General features: G+C 35.7%; 1 protein-coding gene and 1 long non-coding RNA gene across 2 annotated transcripts; one reads left to right on the top strand and one right to left on the bottom strand.

Annotated features, from left to right (window-relative positions):
- Window positions 1-15,338: 15,338 nt before the first annotated feature.
- On the top strand, window positions 15,339-22,121 carry LOC131303524 (ADP-ribosylation factor-like protein 8b). Its single transcript, XM_058330419.1, has 6 exons — window positions 15,339-15,654; window positions 18,177-18,258; window positions 18,364-18,396; window positions 18,705-18,826; window positions 21,022-21,183; window positions 21,778-22,121. Exons 1-6 carry the CDS (start codon window positions 15,617-15,619, stop codon window positions 21,893-21,895), a joined length of 555 nt encoding a protein of 184 aa, XP_058186402.1. The 5' UTR covers window positions 15,339-15,616; the 3' UTR covers window positions 21,896-22,121.
- Window positions 15,809-16,581, bottom strand: LOC131303526 (uncharacterized). The gene is made up of 2 exons (XR_009192078.1): window positions 16,443-16,581; window positions 15,809-16,410 (listed from the first exon to the last, which is right to left on the bottom strand). It is a non-coding gene; the product is annotated as an uncharacterized LOC131303526 (long non-coding RNA).
- Window positions 22,122-22,390: the final 269 nt, after the last annotated feature.

Raw genomic sequence — 22,390 nt, 5'->3', positions numbered from 1 at the left:
TCATCTATGCGAAAATTTGTATGTATCGAGAATTGGTGTACTTTGAAACATATTTATGGGAAAAAAATGAAGGTTCTTTGGAATATATTGTTTAACATAAATTCATTCTAAATATATATCCGATAAAAGCAATTTTTTCTTTGGTAAAGTAATTATTTAATAAACAACACTACCAATAACAAAAAGCTTAAGAGAGGATCCTTGAGAGTCTATATCGATAAAAAGCGGTTTTTTTGTGCGATCGACATTTTTAATTTATATACTAACAAAATTAACGGTTTCGATTATTGAAGTAGATCCGAAAAAACCTCACAAAGGGCATAACATGACCCTCTAGAAACTGAAAGAGAATCCTATTTCTATTGGAAGCTATTAATTTTTTTGGATTCGCTTTATTAATGCTAATAAATACTTTCGAAGGTGTTAGATAAGTTTGAATTAAAGATCGCCTAAATCAAACTTATCCAAAAGCTGTTATTACAGACTGTTTGGCGCAAGTGTTTTGATGAGAAATGGTGCGAAATAAAGAGAATCAAATTGTTTTGCTTGGACCACGGATAGATGGAAAATAGTGAAACATAGAAAGTGAAGAGATGGAATAACAAAGTACGAATATACCGAAGTAAAAAAAATAAAAATAACAAAGTACTATCTCCCATATTACTCCATAGATTTTGACTAGTACTCGATTGGTACTTTAGATAGAGTGAAATTATCTTATCAAAAAATACTATAAATATGAAAGAGATGTATCCATGGCATTCTTCCTTTTCTATCAACTATCAAGTACCAATCATATTCTTATGGGCCCTATTCTTATCTCTCATGTTTTGTTTACTAACTTAACGAATTGATTATTTAGTGCTATCGAAGTATTGCCACGTGGTGAAAAAGCCATGGAGCACCACCACTCCAGAAGCATTTAATAATTTTTTTGGTAAGATGACCTATCGAACCTAGCCCATTTGGAACTGATTAAGAGCATCCACAATGTAATAAGCAAATGAGTTTGGATAATCAAACTTAACAACAATATTCAAAAAATACCCCACATTGTAATAAGCAAAGTTATATGTCTTTTAGTAAATAATCAAATTCACCCATTCCATAACCAAACTTAACAACTTTTATCAATAACCAAAACTCAATAACCAAACTCAAAACTCAATAACTCAAAACACCCCACATTAGAATCGTCTCATCGAGACGAATAATTTGGTGTGGTCGGGTGTGTAATTGAAATTCGTTTGTGATTGGACAAATGTGCATTTTGTATTATGGAGATTTTTTTGGATAGGGATGCAAAAATAACCAATGTAGAGGTAGAGGTTGTTAAGTTTGATTATGAACTAAATGGATAATCAAATGCTGACGTGGCACATTTTGATTATTGGTTTTGATTATTCATTGCAGATGCTCTTATCTAAATACTAAGATCATCTCCCATTGCCTTCGCAAATCCCCGTTTCCGACAAAGTGGCAAGCAAAACCCTTCAAATCCACATCCAGCAGCCATGGCATCCTCCTTGCCAGTTCCTCCCCTGTTATAGTGGCAACTCTCTCTCTCTCTCTCTCTCTCTCTCTCTCTCAACCACGGCATCCTCCTTGCCAGTTCGTTCCCAATTATAGTGGCACGTCACTGTAGCTCCTTGCCAGTTCCTCCCCTGTTATAGTGGCAAGTCACTGTAGCTCTCTCTCTCTCTCTACAATCAAGACGGAGAACAACTCACCTTGTCGGCGTCATCTTCATCGTTGGCATTGTCAGTGCCAATGGGTGAATAGCTCTTCCTCTACTCTCTCCGTTTCATCTCATCTTCGTAGGATCTATTCAAGAATTTTGGGGATTTTAGATCTGTTTGTAAACCCTAACTTTGACAGAGTTTCAATCGACTTCGATGGCATCGGTGGGTGATGGAGTTCAGGCGACAGTGACGACGACGAATTTTCAGGCGACAACTATATGAATGTGTATATGAAATTTTTGTGATTTTATTGAGTGAGAAGCCTAAACTGTTAGGTGTTGCATTTGTTTGGTAGCCAGGCAAAGTATAAAATTGCACTTTTTCAAGGCAAAATGCTTAGTGATGGCGATGCTCTAAATAATAAAAGAAATCTACAATCTTAATCTATAATCTATAGGGAAAATGACGGCCAATAACGTATTTTGATAATTAATACCCGTTAAGGACATGTTAAGAACATTTGTTAGTGCTGAAAAATGTCTTTGGAGGGTATTAATTATCAAAACACATCATGAGCCGTCATTTTCCCTAATCTATAATCCTCAATTTGCAATTTCAAAAATATTTGAATCTCAAACACTCTTTTAGACCCATGCCCATTTATTTGGCTTCTACAAATTTCAAACCAAAAGAGACAATCTATTTTGGGAAAATGACGGCCCAAAACGTGTTTTGATAATTAATATCCGTCAAAGATAAGCTAAGAACATTTGTTAATGCTAAAAATGTTCTTGACGGGTATTAATTATCAAAACACATCATTGACCGTCATTTTTCCATCTATTTTCCCAATCCCTCTGGCCTAAGCCCAATACCTCTAAAACTTGAGCCTGGGTTGGTTAAGGCCTAAGGTGGGCCTAATGCCCAATAACCTTGCCTTCAAATAAGGTTGAATACCCCAAGTGTAGGGGTTAGGTCGTCGATAGCATAATAACCGGAAAGTCCGGGATCGTATCCACAAATAATCGAAAATAGCTTATTCAGATTCTAGGTTTAATATGGTGGATTTCAGTGTTTTAAGACGGCCAACATTGGTTTTGCTTTGAAAAAGGAAATACTAATGCAAAAGACAAAAGAGTTTAATTAACTTAAAAGAGGCAAGTCTAGGAATCATCCATCCCTTGACAAAGGCCGATTTCAATTCTCGATTATAACTCAAGTGAGAGTCACGACCAAGTGCTCACACTCGAAAAATTTAGCTTTAAAGACTACGTTTATCAAAAGATGTGATTTATCAGAATTAAAGCAACTAGTTTTACTAATGAATCGAACACGTAGGAGGCCACGAGCTCTAGGCATACCGCGTGCCAGGACCGCTTGACTAAACGGCATGCCAAGGAGTTAACACCCCTAGTTTAGACCAAAAATGCAAGAATAGCTCTTATTCCGAAAACCATGCTTTAAGCCCGAGGGTTCGAGAACCAAATAACACCCTTAGTCATTGGGATAGATTAGCCCAAGACTTAGCCAAAAGACTACTCACACATATGTAAAGAACTAAGCATAGCATAAAAATGAGACATGTTGTTTAACCGATAAAAACAAAAAACAAACTTGATTTATATGAAGATCCAACAAGTAGCTACAACATTAATACATGAAGAGTTAACAAACAACCAGTACCTTGAAGCTTTCTTGAAGGAAATGACAATAGAAGCTTGAAACAAAGCTATGGAGAAACCTAGAGCAAAAACTAGAAAACTTAGGCCTAAAAACTAACTAATGGCCATCCTTCCATAAATGACATACAAGCCTATTTATATGGCTTATAAAATCAACCATACAATGGACCAAAATATCCCGAAAACTAGCCTTAAGTAAAAACTTTCCATAAGTGGAAGGTTGAACAATTCAGCAAAAAGTGCTAGTCGCAGAGCAGAGCAGAGGTACCAGTACCTATGTTTTGAGGTACCAGTACCAATCCAACTATGAAGCACTGGAGGACAAAGGTACCAATACCTTGTTTTTGAGGTACTGGAACCACTGTCTGCAATTTGCAGAACTGGCACAGCTTGGTTCTAAAGGCCTTGTGGTGTCCTGACGGCCTTTTGATGCTTCATTCCTTGATCAATAGGACTTGACGGAGGAGTGTCATGTGGCCTTGGTCTCTCATATGCCCTCAAGGGCTATCCTTGATGTATTCAGTTCACTTCCTTAGCTTTGAAATGCTCATTTGACACTTGACTCTCTGAGCATCCATCGAGAGTTCTTGTCGTGCCTTTTTAAGTCTTGGTGACGATGAGGCACATGCCATCGGGCACTTGGACACAAGGTTGCACCCGGTGTATTCCTTGGCGCTCAAACACGCCTTATTAACACGTTTTACCTGAAACAATTTCAAACAAACCTTACGTGCAATACTGCATAAAAATGACAACATATATGTACAAATACAACATACTAGAGGACTTAAGCACCGATAATATGCATTATTGGATGCTTGTCACCTAACTGTGGAGGCTTGTGCTAGGGCTTGTTCAAAAGCCTACAAAGCTCTTAAATTCACTTTTGTACAACAAAAAAACTATGTGCACATACCATTTGGTGTACACAAAATGCACACTTCGGTGTGTGTGGGACCCATTTCAGGGTCTCACACAAATGATCGGAGCCGCTCAATTTATTTAAAATATATTTTTAAGGATTTCATGTAAAATGACCTCAGTCGAAGGGTGTTCTAAACTGTGTTAGGTAATTATTGATGTTTTGTGATTTTTTTTCCTTTAGCTTTTTGTCAATAAAATTGGATTAATCGTTCATCTTGACGAGAGAAGTTAAAAAAGTCTAAAAATATGGACCGAAATTTCAAATTTAGATGAGGTAATGTGAGAAGACCAAGGTAATAATGGTTGTCAAATATTCACTCCAATTGTTTGTATTATTAATATATATATATTTCAAAACCGAATTAGTTGAAAACAGTGCTAGAACAATTAATAAATTCCCCTACAACCTCCCGTTTGGACAAAGTATCAAAGATACAATAGTAAAAAAATATGCATAGTTGACTCCCCAAACAGAAAAAACAAACTAAACTTATCCGATGAGACCACGCACACTTTTATAAATTCAAGGATGGCACCATACATGGGCAAATTTGACGTGAATTGTCCAATATGATATAATGATGAAAAGGCCAGTATTCTCTCTCTCTCTCTCTCTCTCTCTCTCTCTCTCTCTCTCTCTCTCTCTCTCTCTTTTTAGGGGCTTGCACTAATTAAAATAAATACTTATTTTTTGAATTAAGGGTGTGTATATTGTGAGATAATGATATATCTTGTAAAGAGAAAAATAAGTACTTAAAAAATAAGAACCTTAACGGAAAATACGTACTTTAAAAATAATTTCCAAGGGAAATGGAAAAAGATGACCGGAATAAAACTTATTGTTGACGGGAATGATTTGTTTTAATAAATAAAAGCACCCTGCAAAGAATCGAGTTAAATAAAAAATATTTGCGTGTGTTTCTCTCTCCAACTCAGAGTATCTTTCTTTAAAAAATCACACACCTATGTTAATTCTCATAGGGTTTTTACCACCATTATGCGGCTGCGGAAAGAGAGGGCTTTGCCTTTGATGGATTTTTTCCTTTCCTCCGTAGTGATGGATTTTCTTGCTTTTAATAACCAACTCCTCATTCTTAATGAGGGTTTTCTCTCTTGATCTTAAATTTGAGAGTATTTTTTGTTTGTATTTTTCCCTCGTCCTTTCTCTCGACTTTCCCTTCATCACTGAGGTGTTGATTCAAAATCTGACAATGGTGGTGGTGATGGTTCTCTAACGAAGGAAGGCACTGGCAGTGGCGGTCCAATGACAAATTAAATCGATTGGCTTGCCGGCCTCGCTAATACGTGTGATTGAGTTTTTAATTAGTGTATTCTTTTTCTTTCTTTCTTTTGTGTAGGAGTGCCAATGGCGTGACCCATTCTTTAGCTAGGAGAGATGGTAGTAGTCTGGCTACCTGTTTCGGGGAGGGTACCCTCCTTTGTGGCTTCCTAATCCTTTGATTAAGGACATGCAGATGGTACTTTTAGGTTGTTATCTTGTGTACCTACGTTTTCTATCAATGAAGCCATTACTATTTTGAAGGGAAAAAAAAGAAGAAAAAAAAAAAAAGACGACACACGACACAAGTTCCATGAATCATATAGTCCATTAGTCTCATATTAATCTATTTTTAAACTCGTGTGGAAAATTAAAAAATTGTTGTACACATTGTGTTTTATTTTTTTGTAGTTAATGAGGTATAGGGTTTATCAAAACACCAAAACCCATCCAATTTGGGTATTGGTGCAACATTACAAATTGATAAATCCCTATTTTGTGTAGATAGATCTCTTAAAGATATCACTTCACAACCCAAATGTAACGTCCTGAATTTTGAAAAGGTTAAGTAAATATTAAATGATCAATTTCTCAAAAGATTAATCTAATTTATTGCATCAGACGTTCCGAAAGCATACGTCATAATACTACAACCATATCGAATTAAGTTTAAAGTTTTCGAACGAGTCAAGTTATCACACTTTCCAAATCTAACCGTTTAAGCTTTCAAAATTAAAGACTAATTTTCTGTCAGAGCATCTAAGCGTACGGCAACCAAGGTTACTCGCCTCCGTCCGTAGTAGGATTGAAGTCGGTCTGCTCAAGCGGCACTTCCGTTCCGTCTTCAGTACCTAGTGTTTGAGTTACCAGGGCAACATAATACCATGAGCGATGACGCTCAGTAGCCAAAACCTACCCAAAACCCATAACTTACACATAACAAGATAAGGAAAGCAATGCAAATAATTAATAGCGCTTGATTTCAGTTACTACTCCTTAACTTATGTGAAATCTAGGATCTCACCTTCAGATCCGTCCTACCCTTAACCTCCAGCGTAAGGCAACACAGTATGATTCGGACTGCTCCTTGCTGTGTCCCGCTGATAGCTACCAAATTATTTACTTGGATCTACAGTCGACGCAACCACGCAAGGAAGGAACCAAACCTGTTCTCGCAGCCAATCACAACTGTGCCCTACCTAGGGTTACATTTCTTAAACAACCTGGGCCCTTGTTAGCACCCATTAACACAAGATTGGGCCCCTGTTAGTGGCCATCCTAAAATCATAACTCTATCACCTTTCGATTTATCTTTTACTTATCAACATCTATGTGATCCTCTAATCGTATACCACCCTGTGAAACTAAGTCCATTCTAAGTTCTCGCAAGACAATAACATTTATCAAGACAAAGTAACTTTAACAATAATGGATGTCATCAACAATAATACTGACAAACACGAAAACATAATTAGACCTTTCTTTTTCTTTTCTATTTTGTTCATCTAGTAGCTCATCCACAAGGACTTTTGTTAACTAATATACTAATAGAAATGTTAAGCATTTAACAAATGCATATCAATTTCGATAATGACCAACACTGAACGAATTATATATACACTTCCTTTAATCATTCCTGTCAAGTTAATATATTCTAAGTCTGAGCATGGATTTTGAAAGTCACTAAGCATGAGATTAAGTGGCATTGTTTCTTGTTATCCCAATAAGCTAACATTACGAAATGTAGGTTTAGAGCATGCATAACCATATGTATGCTAAATTAAAAAGTTTCTAATTAAGATTAATCAAGACTTTCATAATCATAACTGGTCCTCTAAATCAAAATTTCTAGAACACGAGCTAAAAGTTTAACACATCGTTCTCCACTCCGACATTTCCGATTAATCACAGGTTACTCGTCAAGCATCTCAACATTATACTAGCAACAAATATATACTTAGGGAGGTAAGTTTTAACTACCTCTCGTCCGGAAAAACGGGATTCAAAAAGATTTCGGTGGCGGGTGATGGTGAGCACGGCAGCTTTGGAGTTGGAACGGGGCTGATTTTAGAGCTGAAATGGAGTGGTGTTTGGGTTGTTTCGGAGGGATATCAGCTGGTCCACGTTGCAGGGAAAAAAAAGAGAAAATAGTGGACTCTCTTCCTCTCTCTCGCTCTACCGTGAATATGAAATGGGGGAGGGAGTTGATTTAAAAGTGTCATTAACTTAGGTAAAGATCTCTTGGGTAATAGGTGGTAGGTTTATGGATTTTGTTTAGAGGTTAAAGGAAAGCATTAGGAAGTGGTGTTGGATTCTTAGTGGCTAGGGAAAAGCTACGGCTAAAAATGGCTAAGCATGGAAAAGTAATCTGATGGGTGATGGAAAACAGAGGAGGTGATGTTTGGTTTAGTTGGTTTGAGATGGTTTGGTTAGAGTAAATGGATGAGGTGAATGGCAGACAAAATACCATGTACAAGAAGAATGTGAGGTTGGGTATTAGTGTTAGATTAAGAAAAATACTCTAGTACGACCAAAGTATACACACAAGGAAAATTACTCGCCGGTATGCGTGCACACACGAATGATTAAGGAATAAAATTTTGTATGACGGCATAAATAATTGTTCGAGCAAAATAATTATTTTTGTTTGAATAATAATAATTATTTATTTAAAAAAAATCGGGTCTTTACATCGGAATTCACCGTTCTTATAGAGAGAGAAATGCGTTCTATCCATATATGTTCCAATCACCAACTCACGCCCAGTTGAATAAGTAAAATAGATAATTCGTTCAAAAATTGAAACAAACAATATGAAACAAATGTGGTATTAGAGCATCCATAGTGAAATAACCAAAACCATAAGGTTGATAAAGTTAAAAATGTTCTCTAAAAAAAATGCTCACAATGGCATAACCAATTAACTTAACAGGTTTCTTAGTAACTCATCAAATTTTGGCCATTGAATAATCAAAACTAACAACTTTTTACCAATAACCAAAACCTTCTCTCTCTCTCTCAACAATGTTTCTAAGAAAAACATTTTTAAAAGAACTTTTTTTTTGGAGCAAAAATAGTTAAACTGTTTTTCAAAAATTATTTTTTATTAAAAAATGTTTTTTTAAAACTGTCTTTATTTTTTAAAAACTGTTATTTAAAAAAAATTGTCTTTTTTTTTCAAAAATTGTTTTTTTTAACTTTTTCTGAAAAGTGTATTTTTAAAATAAAAATTTTCAAAAATTTATTTTCTATTTCTAATAACCTATTTTTATTAGTTTGAAAATTATTTTTAAAAAATATATTTTATATGGTGACAATTTTTAGATTTTTATATGTTGAAAAGATAATGTGGCAAGTTTTGATTATTTAATATTGATTATGTCACTGTGGACATCTACATTACTAACCTTAGCCACCCCTTAAATGGATAATCAAAAGTACATCACTTTTTGATTATCCAATTTTGATTAGTTCATTGTGAATGCTCTTAAATTTACTAAAACATCACATAGACAAAAATCATATTCCAAAGGCCAAACACTACCAAACAAATTGCGTTAATTCAACTATAAACTTCAAGAGATAAATTTTTATTCCACTAATAATTTAATTAAATCATGGTCCTAATAACGCATACCACATAATATTTCATCCTGGTCACTTTTCAAAGTTATTTTTTATATCCTATTTACTTGCAATTTACCCTTTTTACCCTTTCATTAGGATGTGCATACATACATGAAAAATGTATAAATATATTTTGTTTCCTAAATTAGTGGATAATTACTGATAATTAATTATGAGTTTTTTGAAATGGGGGTGGAATTCGAAATGTGATGATATTGTTTCCAAATATAATGGCTTTCATACGTGGACGAAAATTATCAATATTGTTTCCATAAATATATTTTGGAAGTCATGTCTTCACTTCAAACCAAAACTCATCCCCAGTCATTCAAATATGCTAAATAAGTGAACACCAATAAATCTAGTAAATATGATAAAGACCAGGGTAAAAAATACTGTAAACACATGTGCACCAATAATCATGGTAAATTGATACATCCTCATATTATTATGGTAAAAAAGGCATACCATTAAAAATTGAAATATAAGTGCACACCAATAATCATGGTAAGTTTGGCAAAAACCATGGTAAACAAATGTGCACCATTAAACATGGTAGATATGATACACGCTTGGATTATAATAAAAAAATAAGTGTATATCAATAAACATGGCCGTTTTTAAAAAAGCTAAATATGATCTATCACCTATGAACATGGTAAAAAATGAGTTAGATAGTATGCTTCTTTACCATGTTTCTGATAACACATGATCTTATTCAAGATATTTAGTCTACCATGTTTACAAAATGAAAACAAATGCCTACCATGTGTATGCTAGCAAATTTCTCAAAATTTACCATGTTTTTCTGGTAGACTTACAGTAACAAAAATTTCAAAAGGTTAAGGGTGAACATGGTCGTATATGGTTTCTTGGTGCAATAGGCAATGGAGAGAAGCAGATGGCATTTGAATGGCTTGTGGGGAGAACAATGGTGAGAATCACGGAAGCAAATCAATGGAATATAATGGAGGATTGATTTGTTGTCGTCGCAAACGGTGGTGGTTTGGAATGGTGGCGAGAGGCTGCTGACGTTGAATTGTTTACGGAGAGGATGGAGGAGGGAATCGCAGAGGCAGATAAATGGAGTGGACAATTGATTTGTAGCCGTCACAAACAGTGGTAGTTATCGTTTGTTGTCTAAATAGGCAAGTGTGGATGGCAGGAATTGGTGCCGCATGTTATCTCATAATAATGATTGGGACCTCCAATTTGAAGATTCCATCTCAAAAGTCTGTCATATATAGGGTACCAATAAATCACAAAAAAAATATGAAAATACGTGCTATTTTGGCATTATTCAAATATCGGGATAAAAACATAACCCGCCAAAAATGATCACGATGAAAACATACAGTAGCAGGAAGGACCAATATTTAACTAGCCCTAGTTTTTAAGATGCTGATAAAAAATATAAAAAAATACCGTGATAATTGTGACTTGATAAATTCTACAACCATAATATAAGAGATAAGTGTCCTGGAAATCAGGATTCTTGATTCACCATTGATACATTTCCTATTTTGTGAATCTGTGATTAACCAACACCACGGCTCCGTTCAGTTGTCAGGAATGTTGTACCGGAAAGTTATTCTCAGGAAAAGTTAAGTAAAGTGAAATAAAGGAAAAATAAATCTATTTTCCTGTGAGTGTTCATTTGACAATTTTTTTTTGCAGGAAAACTAAAGTTTAGTGGTTCATTTGCTGGGAAAAGACACTTATGAGAAACTTCTTTATTTTTATTCTAATGGCTAATTTTAAATAAACGTAACTTTGAGAGCTAAATAATAGGCTATCATATTTCAAAAATTAACACATACGGAAAATGTATTTTATCTAATGCAAAGCCTTAACATGAAATAAAAAAATCGACTTACAATTCCATATTCAATTTGCTATATTCTGAATGGTTATGCGAATCCCCCATTTAAATTGACATTCTCTGATAATCAACCATACAACTGAAGTTTAAAAAATAAGTAGATGAGAACTAAATAAATAAATATTAAACAATCACGCTTAATTAGTTGTCGATGCAAAAACTCACTGAGAATTAGTTAGTACAAAACAAAATTGAAGACCAATGACAAGATAAATAAATACTTCCAAAAAAAATAAACTACCAATCTTTTTCCAAAACAATTATCTCATAAAGCACTATAGTAGTCGAAATTATTGTTGCCCACATAAATCTCAAAGTGTCTTTCTAAGAACCTAATTCGTATTTTTTGGTATTGGCATCGTTCACTTTTATTCTTACCCGCCAATTATTTTGGCCCCACAATGGAGAAAACTTTTCCCGTGACGCAAAATTCTATGGTTTTGGCCGGATCACTTTTGCAAGAAAGTAAATCTTGCAGGAAAACTTAAAAACAAGTTTCCCACTACTTTCTTGTCAACTGAACACTACAAAAGTAGTTATGGAAAAGTTGATTTTTCCATCATTTCCTGTACTTTCTTGGCAACTGAACGGGGCCCACAGGTCTACAAGAATAGTTGGCTCCTATATATATGCAAGTTGGATATTTTGATATAATAAATAAATACATTCAGATTGAATCGTTTAGAATAGCTTGCTAGACTCCATTAATTAGTACCAAATAACCTCAATTAGGCAATTTCTTTTCTTTCTTTTTTCCAATATTGTATATGCTAACGACGGAAAGATGCACTCCTGGATAGCCCAAAGCATAGGGCTTTTAGTCGTTTGCAGAATAATTCGGTAAGACCAAGATCGATCCACAGGGAACTCGAATATAGCTAGTTCAAATTGTAGGCTTATGTAAGGTTTTCGGCGTTTAAGACGGCCAACTCTTGGTTTGCTTTGAAAGTGGAAATATTAAGGCAAAAAGACTAGAAAAGAGTTTAATAAATTAAGAGAGGCAAGTCTAGGGATCATCCATCCCGTGACTAAGGCCATTATCGGTTCTCGAATATAACTCAAGTGAGAGTCATGACTACGCGTTCACACTCGAAAATTTAGCTTTAAAGACTACGTTTATCAAAAGATGTGATTTATCGGAATTAAACCAACTTGTTTTACTAATAAATCGAACACGTAGGACACAAGCTCTAGGCATACCGCGTGCCAAGACTTCTTGACTAAATGGCATGCCAAGAAGTTAACACCCCTAGTTTAGACCAAAAATGGCTAGATTAATCCAATTCCAAAAATCATGCTTTAAGCCCAAGGGTTCGAAAACTAAACAACAACCTAAATCATTAGGATAAATTAGTCTAAGATTTAGCCAAAAGACTACTCACTCATAGTTAAAGAACAAGGCAAAGCATAAAAATGAGACATGTTATTTAACCGTAGAAAACGAAAATAAACTTGATATTAAGGAGAATCTAGTCCGTAGCAACAACATTAATAAACGAGAAAACAATAAATGAACTAGACTTACTTTAGTTCTTAACAAAATTACACTTGAGAAAAGCTTGAAAGCTATGGAGATTTCCTTGGGAAAAAGAAAGACTTAAGCCTAAATCTAACTAATGGCCATCTCTTCCATAAATGACATACAAGCCTATTTATAGGACTTGCAAAATATCCCTTACAAAAGACCAAAAGGTCTCTAAAACATCCCAAAAATATTCCACAAGTGGAAACTTTCCATAAATGGAAGGTTGAAAAAGTAAACAAAAATTGCAGATTTTCCAGGCAGTACCAATATTGGCAATTCCTCAGTACCGGTACTGGTGATTTTGGACAGCTTCTGGACTGCCAGTACTGGTACTGGTACTGGCCAATTCTCAGTACCAATACCCACTGGGCAGATTTTTGGGATAACTTCACGTGCTCGCTCCAAATACTCCCGAACTCGGATTTGGGTGTTCTTTGGACCGTTGGAAAGCTTGTTGAGTTGGCTTTCTAACCCAAGTGGTTTGGATCAAAAATAGTTTGTACATCAAAAGTTATGACGATTCTACCCTCAGTTGGTTGGAAGATGAATTGCTTTGGTAAAATCCTTGCATCTCCTTCAATTCCCTTGACCATTGGGCGACCCGAACAACCTCCATGACTTTTCAGGCACCACAATGGCCTTGATCACTTGGTTGCACCCGGAGCATTCCTTGGCGTTCAAACGCGCCTTATTTATACGAATTACCTGAAATATACAAAAACCTACCTTACGTGCAATATCACTATAAAAGCTAAATAAACACAAGTTAAAACAACATAAAATGGGACTAGTCGCACCAAATATCTACAATATTGGATGCTCATCAGTATAAGTCAGTGGAGGGTTAGCGGGAAGTAAGTAAGTTAATCCAAATGAGGTCTAGAAGCTTACCATAAACCAGAACTTTAAACGCTTTTGTCGAGACTCGAACTCTGGTCTCCGTTGTGGGAGGACCAGGAATTGGGCAATTCAATTGAGTAAAAGGTAAATGAACACAAACACCAAATAATCAATTATCGTTACAATTCATTTTATTTACTAAGCACATCAGTCGAAAACAAAATCAACTTCTTATTTTTTCCCCTTATTATTTAGCAAAGAGAACTAAAAATGGCCCTGATATGAGCAACAATAGTATTTGGGTCAGGAGTCGATTCTCTCATCAAAAGCTTCTTTGACATCAATGTGTTATATAGTAGTAAAATTCAAGCTACTCGATTTAATAAATATTGTGAGATCGGCCTACCCTTGAGCAAATCAAACTTAAACATAGTTTTAGGCCCGTTTCATTTTTTCAAATAAGTACTTAAAAAATAAGAATCTATTTTTAAGCTTAAAAATAATGAGCTTACGAAAATAAATTTTTAATTTTTTTGCAGGGTTTGATAGATCTCATCGAAATCTATCAAACAAGATTCATATTGTATTTTTTTAAATTTTAATAAGCCTATTATTTTTAAACTTAAAAATTGTAAATAAATACTCGTACTGATTTTTTAAAGGGGCAATCCGGAACACACCCTTAGACCTTTGTAATTTTTAAAGCCAAACTTGAACAATCAACAGCTCATTTATCAGCTGAGACGTATCCACTAGAAAACTTTCAATTGGAGCCAGTTTTTATTTTTGTCGATGGTCATGGGTGTTCGGGCCAGTTTACATGCACCTCAATTAATCTCTTCTCCGGTCTGGTAAAAGGCCACAAACCATCCCCGCTGAGACTAAGGAATTTACTTGGCCCCGTTCCAGAACGCTGTTTAAGTACTTATTTTTTAAGAAGGCAATTTTAAGCTTAAAAAAATGTGTTCACACAAATAATTTTCCTAGCAATATGGATCTTATTTGATAGGATCTCATCGAGATTTTTTATACGGTGTAAAAAAAATAATTTTTTTTTTATTTATTTATATTATTTTTGAATTTAAAAATATGAAATAAGTACTTATTTTTTTTAAAAATATTTTGAAACAGGTTAAATCAAACCTTAACCAATTGTGCGAGGATCAAATCGACAAACTAATGAGGATAAAACAATTTTAAAAAAATTTCACGAACCAATTACACTAACCCTCGAGCCAATTTATTCCCAGGAGAGTCTACTAGCATCGTTACGCGTGTTTGTCCATAAAGTATCTTCTCCCCATTGCCAAAACCAAACAGCTCGATTGGCCCACGTCCCCAAAAATCCAGCGAAGGGCAAAAGCTATGGTCGGCCCGTCTGTCTTTCTCTTCATTGGCTTTCGTTCAAAATTCGTCTTTTCATTTGTTTTTTCTTTTCTTGCTTTCCCAGTTAAACTATGGGTACCTAATTGTACATCAAATGCACGCCGAGTTGTAAAAATCTATTTGAATCCTATACAAATAATTAGAACTGTTTAATTTATTTTAAATGCATTTTTAAGAATTTATGTAAAAATTCTACTTAAAGACTTGATCAATTTTTTGCTTATGCTTTGTTTGGATTGAAATTTGAATTTTTTTTTGAAAAATAATAAGGATAATAAGTGGAGAGAGATAGAGAGAGAAATGTTGAGAGTCTATGAAATCCAGGAGGAATTTAAGGAGAATTTTAAAAAAAATTCTTTTTAAGTTGCAAAGAGAACAAAATATTAATTTTTTGAGAAAAATAAAAATTAAGCTCTTACCGATATTCGATTTAGTTAATTTTTTTAAAAAAAATTCTTCAAAAAAAATTCTAAACAATTTCAGCGGCCCTAACGCAGATTGATCCCACACAATGCCGTGACCCAAATGGTGTACCCATAACTCTCTTCTTTCTTTTTTTGTTCTTCTTTTCCATTCATTTTGTCGCCAGCGAGAATCATTCATTTCCAGTGGTTTCCTTTTTCCCGTTTCAAAATTTTCGTTCTTTCGTATATTTTAATCATTTAAGGAGGGAAGGGAAAGATAAAAGTTTCAAGAGAGAGAGAGAGAGAGAGAGAGATAGTGAGAGAGAATCCCACAGATCTCTCCTCTTGTTAATCGCAGGAATTCGTAGATCTGTCTCGCCATCAAATGGGTCTGTGGGATGCTTTTCTCAATTGGCTCCGAAGGTTTGCTTCCCAACCTCTCTATCTCTCTTGCTTCAATTTGATATGTATACATATACATAGTACGTAAGTATAAACATGCTTATCCAAGAAGACATTTCCATGCCATTTGATCACCGGAGCTATGATTGTGAATTGTTGTGAAAGTTGGATATCATTTATTAATGTTTTTTTTTTCCGTGCTTACGTTTATGGGATTTGGAAGCTAATGAATAATTGGGTTTTCTCCTGGTATCCCGAATTCGATTGATTATAATGAAAAATCAATTTTTTTTTGCGCTCATTCATGTGTTTAGAGATCTGTTGGCCATTTATTTATTTTTTGCTAGTTGATATGTTGCCCTTTGTTTATATTCTATTGGTTATGGTTTTTCAAATTTTGTTCGCCCAAAATTCAGGTCTTGGGCGTTGAATTGTGTTCGTGTTGCTGTTTAATCTTCTTTAAAAAGAGAAACAATTTTGATAACGTTTTTGGGTTGTATTGTACGTGTGTACGGGTTCTTTTGACGGGTTCAGGTCACAATTGAGTTTGTAGCTGTATGTGTGTGATGAATTATCATCGTGTTGGCTTCTTCCACTTTGTAAAGTATGTCTTGCTGGATTATATGGCATAATGGTTGAAGAGGGGAAAAGGGTCCTGTGGGACAGTATCTGTCCTGTTGTTAGGTGCTACCCTTGAGTACGAAATTCCTGTTTGAGCTGGATCAATGTAATTTGCACATCGCAGAAATCATTAGTTTTGAGTCTTTTGACGTTCATCTAACAGCAGAAACTGTTTGAAGCCAAGGCACGCAAACAAAATCCATTCGTTTAGCTGCTTTTGTTGAAGTTGTAGAGTTGAATGGAGATGGAGTCAATGGGGGACAAGTGGCGGCCGCCGCCACCACAAAGATTTCAACAAATGCTATTACTATATTGGAAAAATTTCTCCCCCCCCCCCCCCCCCCTCCCCAAGTTATCTTAACCCTTTTTGTTATCAAGGAAATCTTTAATCCTTTAATTTCTTTTTTGAAAAAGGAGGCCCCAAAAAATAGTTGAAAACCAAATTCTATGGGTGAAGTGAAGTATTATGAAACATGGCGTCTAAATTAAGAAAAACCAAATTCTTCAACAGAAAGAAAGAAAGAAAGCAACTTATCCACGGATGTGATTGAGCGGTGAGAAGAAATCTTCTTCAAAGTCGAGAAGGACACATACATTGGGAAGGACATTGCTAGAAGTTTTGATTCTGATTCTATCATTGATGTTTTTAGTGACATGAAAGAGCGTCACAATTCAAGATGCCTCACTATAGTAGATAAATTGAATTAAATTTACTCTTTCTTGGTACTGTATGTGCATATGACAAAACTATTATGTATTAGAGTTTTTAGTATGTTAATCGATGAACATGCATATCATGTAATATTCACCACTACTAAGATAAAATCTTGGCTCCATTCCTCTTGAACCTTAGCATTCTGTTGTCAGGTGCACGCAGACAAAAACTTTCTTTGTATGCATGTTTAACCTTAGTAAGTTCTGGCACTGTCAAGAACGAGAGAGTAGGAGGAATAATATGATCACTCCTTATATTATCTTGTTTGTATAGTCTGTCTGACCTCTTTTCTTTTCATAAAATCTTTTCCTGCTAATATGAAAATGTGAATTCATGGTGAAGTCGCGAACTTCCTTCGTTGAACAGATGACCTTCTACTTGGCCTTCTAACCAGTGATGCCCAGCGTTTGCCTTAGATACTCACTTCCAGACTCCAACTTCTTCATTTTGGCTCTTCTTTGTCTATCTAATGTTATACATTGTCGATCATGGATTTGTTGAAGGAGCTTGATATACATTGTTTAGCTCTTGGGACAAGTGGTTACTTGACATGATATCAGAACTTAGGTTGGGACTTGGGGGAGAGCTTTTGGCCTCAAGTCTTTCTGTTTGCTTTTGTTTCCATTTGCTTTGTATTTCTCTTATGTATGGACTAGGGAGTTTTGCATCTCCACGTGTAAGACGGGGTTGCATGTGAGGGAGGGCGTTAGAGAGTTTGAAGTACAATTGAAGACCATTTTCCTATTTTAAGCTTTTGGGACAGCTCTTGACTCTACATACCCTATTTCATGTGATGATTATACAACTTACCCGCACTTCATTGTTAATTTACTTGCATGTGTGGCTGTTATCATAGTTCAGCCATATGCGGATTAATGATTTCTAAGAATTCTTTAGGAAGCATGAATCCTGGATTTAGCTGCATCTGTGGATGAAACATATTGGAAATATCAATTTGTTGCACACTTTACAAGGCTACTGGCGTACTGGGTCTTTGACTCTTTGTTTCCATGGTGTACTAACTATTCATTAGAATCTCAAAGATGTTAGATTACACCAATACAATCATAGTTGAGCAGTGGACTTCAAGAAGTGGCACATGCATTTTTCACCACGGCAATTTCCATTTCTCTGACTGTTTTAGCTCTCCCCGCATAGTGGAATAGTTTGTGATGCATGGGCTCACGTTGTTGTTTACATGTGGCAGCCTCTTTTTCAAGCAGGAAATGGAGCTTTCTTTGATCGGGCTTCAAAATGCTGGGAAAACGTCATTAGTAAATGTTGTTGCTGTAAGTAAATAAATGGAGATCGGCTTGTAATGCTTCTGTTTCATTCCTTCAACTTTCTGGAATCTAATTCTGATGCACTTCCAAATGGCTTCTTGTTGCTTGTAGACTGGTGGATACAGTGAAGACATGATCCCTACGGTGAGTTCTCTTCTTGAGAGAGGCTCAGAATTATTCTTACTTTGAGTGACAGAGAATCTTTTTTCTTTCTAAAAAAAAGTTTTATTTAACCACCAAAAAGCGCAAAAAGCTACAAAAGATCACAGGAACATTCCCCTGAAACTACAACAAAGCAAAGCCTACAAACAGGCTAACAGAACTAAGCAACAGTGACAGAGAATCTTCTCCTTTTATTTCTCTTGTTCCAATTTTTCTCTATCTTCAACCCCCAGCCCCTAAACATCCAATATTGATAACCGCTAAGGCAATGTGTCTCATTTGGTTTTCAGGTGGGATTCAATATGAAGAAAGTAACTAAAGGAAATGTTACTATAAAGTTGTGGGATCTTGGTGGTCAGCCCAGGTTTCGTAGCATGTGGGAGAGATACTGCCGTGCAGTCTCTGCTATCGTGTATGGAACTATTTCTCCATCTCGATTGACTAACAGTTTATTCTATTCAATCCCTTGCAGTAGTCTAAAGAATGGGTTAAAATGTATGCTTGTAGAAATGCAGTCCTAGTATCCCAAATACTTAATATATACAACCTGTTGATCAAACCAAGCATGTCTTAATTCACTGTAAGCTTCCTAGTATTTTTATCATCATCTCTTGCATTCAACACATGATGTTGAATTTAGGTTGGATATTACACTGAAGTTTCTTTGACAACTGTGATTTTCTTCTTATTTTTTGTCTTTCTCCCTGTAGCCATGTTGTTTGTTGGTGGAAACTTTAGGTCCATTGTTGTATTCCTCATGGGCGTGGGGTGAGTACTGCCAATAGTAAGGCTGTAAGGCAGGTTTGTGCGATTGGAGTTTAATAATGCTATTTCTCATCACCTTACTTTTTGGGATCTGAGTTGCAATCTATTCTATACTGAGTTGCAATCTATTCTATACCCTTTCATAACCTTTTTCTGGTATCATAAAGCTTCTTTGACCTAAGGGTTCTAAGCCCAACATAACGAATCTAAGAAATGTAGTGGTATGGGCCATGGCGGTTATTAGTCTAATGACTTTCCATTTTCCTATCTAATGAATATTTCAATTCACATAGATTACCACGCTGTGGTTCCTAATCCTCATACCAGAACAATCTATGTACGTTTTATGTAACTTTGAGAAATGACCAAGAAATGAAAAGGCTAGGCTTTACCCTATTTAAGTTACCAATTATCCCAAAAGCTTAAGTTGTTAGGATATAGGCCAATGTATATCAAGTTTTTCAACACCATCATGCATGCGGAGATGCAAATATCCATACATAGAGGGAAACAAAATGCTAATGAAAACAACTGCAAACGAAGAGACTTGTACCCAAGACCTCTTCCAACTTAAGGTCCGATACCATGTTAAGTTAGCAATTATTGCAAAGCTTAAACTGTTAGGTTATGGGCCAATGATGAATATCAAGTCATTCAACATACCCCAAAAGTTTGCCAAAGAAGGTAATCCGAACAACTAAAGGAAGACCAATAGAGGAAGTGATGTCATGTCATCTGCCATGCCAGATTTTAGTGGTATACGTGATTTAAACATGTATCAGGTGCATATACTTCATCAATAACGCATGTATCATATGCACTTAATTGATACTCCTGTTCTTATGAAGTAATGATGATGTGGAGCTACTTGCACTTGATTGATGGAGTTTCTGATTTGGCAGATGCTATTACAACATTTTCCTTTTTTGCCTTTTCAAGTTTTTTGGGACCTTTCCATATTCTCTGTTCATTTTAAAGCATAAAGATCAGTTTTTTTTTTAATATTTGGCCTTCCCCCAGTTGATCATTTATAATTCTTCCCTTCCACACAAAGATTTTGATTAACCCTTCTTTTGTATTTATTGGAGTGGAAATTTGTAGCAGTCAAAAAACTTTGGGCTCTCAAACAACTTGTCCAAACAAGCTAGCTTTTTGTTTTTGTATGTTGTAGACCGGGACATTTGAGTGGTGGATTGTGATGTTAAATTAGGGAATTGAGATAAGTAAAGAGATGCATGTGCCTGTAACATGATAGAGGGGAAATAATATGGAACCTGGGGGATGCAAGTATGCAACATACAATTCATTCAGATGTTCTATTTTGTTTATGGTGGGAAGCATGCCTTCAAATGTAGACATAATTAGAGACCACCCTGTCTGTGTTTCATTTCTTGATGTGGCATGATGTATATTCGTGGGAATGGGACTGTTCAATAACTTAGCTATTACCAGTTAATTTGTTTCGACGGTTTTTCATCTGCCTTCAACTTTGGGCCTTGGAGAAAAATCAGCTTCTTGCTCGTTTTTTTTGCCATTGCTGTAAGTTCTTTGTTTAATTTCTTCTTCGTTCTTATGTGACACTGCCAGGTTTGTACTTTGTATCATGATGAGCTTCTTTCATTTTTCAAGCTTTGAAATAAAGTACTACCGATATTTTTGCGTCTCATTTGTTGCGTAATGTTTGTACCACTAGCTGTTAGTAAGAATACTGTTGTGCGCTTCCTATTGAACATGTGTTCTCTAGTCTATCAATCATGCCTCAACTCGTGAAGCTTAGCTCTGCTGCAATGAAATTAACATTGTTGTCACGAGAGCACTGAGCTGGTTCTCTGAATCCTGCAGTTACGTTGTTGACGCTGCCGATCACGATAACCTCAGCATCTCAAGAAGTGAACTCCATGATTTGCTTAGCAAATCATCGCTGAGTGGAATTCCATTGCTGGTGTTAGGCAACAAGATTGACAAGCCAGGAGCCCTCTCCAAGGAAGCATTGACTGAACAAATGTAAGCGGTGTCAATGTCCCTCCCTTTGCACCATTGTTAGTTCATGAATTTGTCTGTGTTAAGTTACCAGTAGTCCCAAAAGCTTAAGCTGTGTTATGTTACCAGTAGTCCCAAAAGCTTAAGCTGTTAGAAAATGGGTTCAATAATGTGCATCAAACCATCTAACACCCTCCCTCACGTGCAACCCCATCTTGCACGTGGAGATGTAGATACTCGTAGATAGATCGAAATAGAATACGAAGGGGAGAAACATAATGCAAACGATGAACAAATGCAAACGGAGAGACTTGAACCCAAGACCTCTTCCAACTTGAGCTCGTATACCATGTTACTAGTAGTCCAAAAGCTTAAGCTATTAGGAAATAGGTCCAGCATTGTATATCAAGCTATCTAACAGTCTGTGCTTTACATGGGGAAAGGAAAATGATGATGAAAGCGAAACCAAATACATACATCAGTTTCTACTCTGCATTGTCATCTTATGCTTTTCCTGTTACCCCGGATCTGTCCGCAAGTCCATTAACAAAACACTGCATTAGTCTAAAGTTTCTAAGTACTCTACTTCGGTAATAAAACTGATTTTATATTCTGCAGGGGACTCAAATCTATTACTGATAGAGAGGTATGCTGCTATATGATCTCATGCAAAAACTCAACCAATATCGATTCAGTTATCGATTGGCTTGTCAAGCATTCCAAATCAAAGAGCTGAGCAAAGTCTTGTTTTGTCCATTTGGATCTGTATTTGCCAAGATTTCGTTAGACGGATCTTCTTCTTCTTATTTTTTTTGAGTGGCTGTTGGTGGTGAGGTTTGCTTGTCTTTAACTTGGTTGCTAATTGTGTTACCGGGTGTCTTCTACTTTTCATCTGTTTCCAGGTAATGTGTATTGACACTGTTGTATATTAATTTATTTGTCCAGTGGAGACTATTTGTGTGTGGGCTTCCATCTCTTCTCTAGTCTAGAAAGATATGATCTGTAGACAGATTTCTATGATTCTCTTCCTCTCAATTTGGCCAGAGATTTCTGAACTTGTAATTTGCTGTCGCGATGGCTGTTGTAAATGCCTGTCAGTGCTATGCGGATTAAAAGATGAACTGATACAAAGATAAAAAGCCGTTGAAAAAAAAAACTCCGCTGTGAGAATCCATCCATCTGCTCGCGAAGGTGGGTGGATAAATCATGATTTGCATCAAGCTATAGCTTG

Source organism: Rhododendron vialii, chromosome 10a (assembly GCF_030253575.1).
Source record: "Rhododendron vialii isolate Sample 1 chromosome 10a, ASM3025357v1".
In the NCBI taxonomy this organism is placed as follows: Eukaryota; Viridiplantae; Streptophyta; class Magnoliopsida; order Ericales; family Ericaceae; genus Rhododendron; species Rhododendron vialii.
The sequence above is the reverse complement of the archived record's forward strand: the minus strand, read 5'-3'. Positions and strand labels throughout refer to the sequence as shown.

Excerpts from the sequence above, each read along its gene's own strand:
- LOC131303524 (XM_058330419.1), top strand. The coding sequence starts at position 15,617 with ATGGGTCTGTGGGATGCTTTTCTCAATTGGCTCCGAAG. Across the intron at positions 15,655-18,176 it reads TTTCTCAATTGGCTCCGAAG|CCTCTTTTTCAAGCAGGAAA; the intron begins GTTTGCTTCCCA and ends TACATGTGGCAG. Across the intron at positions 18,259-18,363 it reads CATTAGTAAATGTTGTTGCT|ACTGGTGGATACAGTGAAGA; the intron begins GTAAGTAAATAA and ends TGTTGCTTGTAG.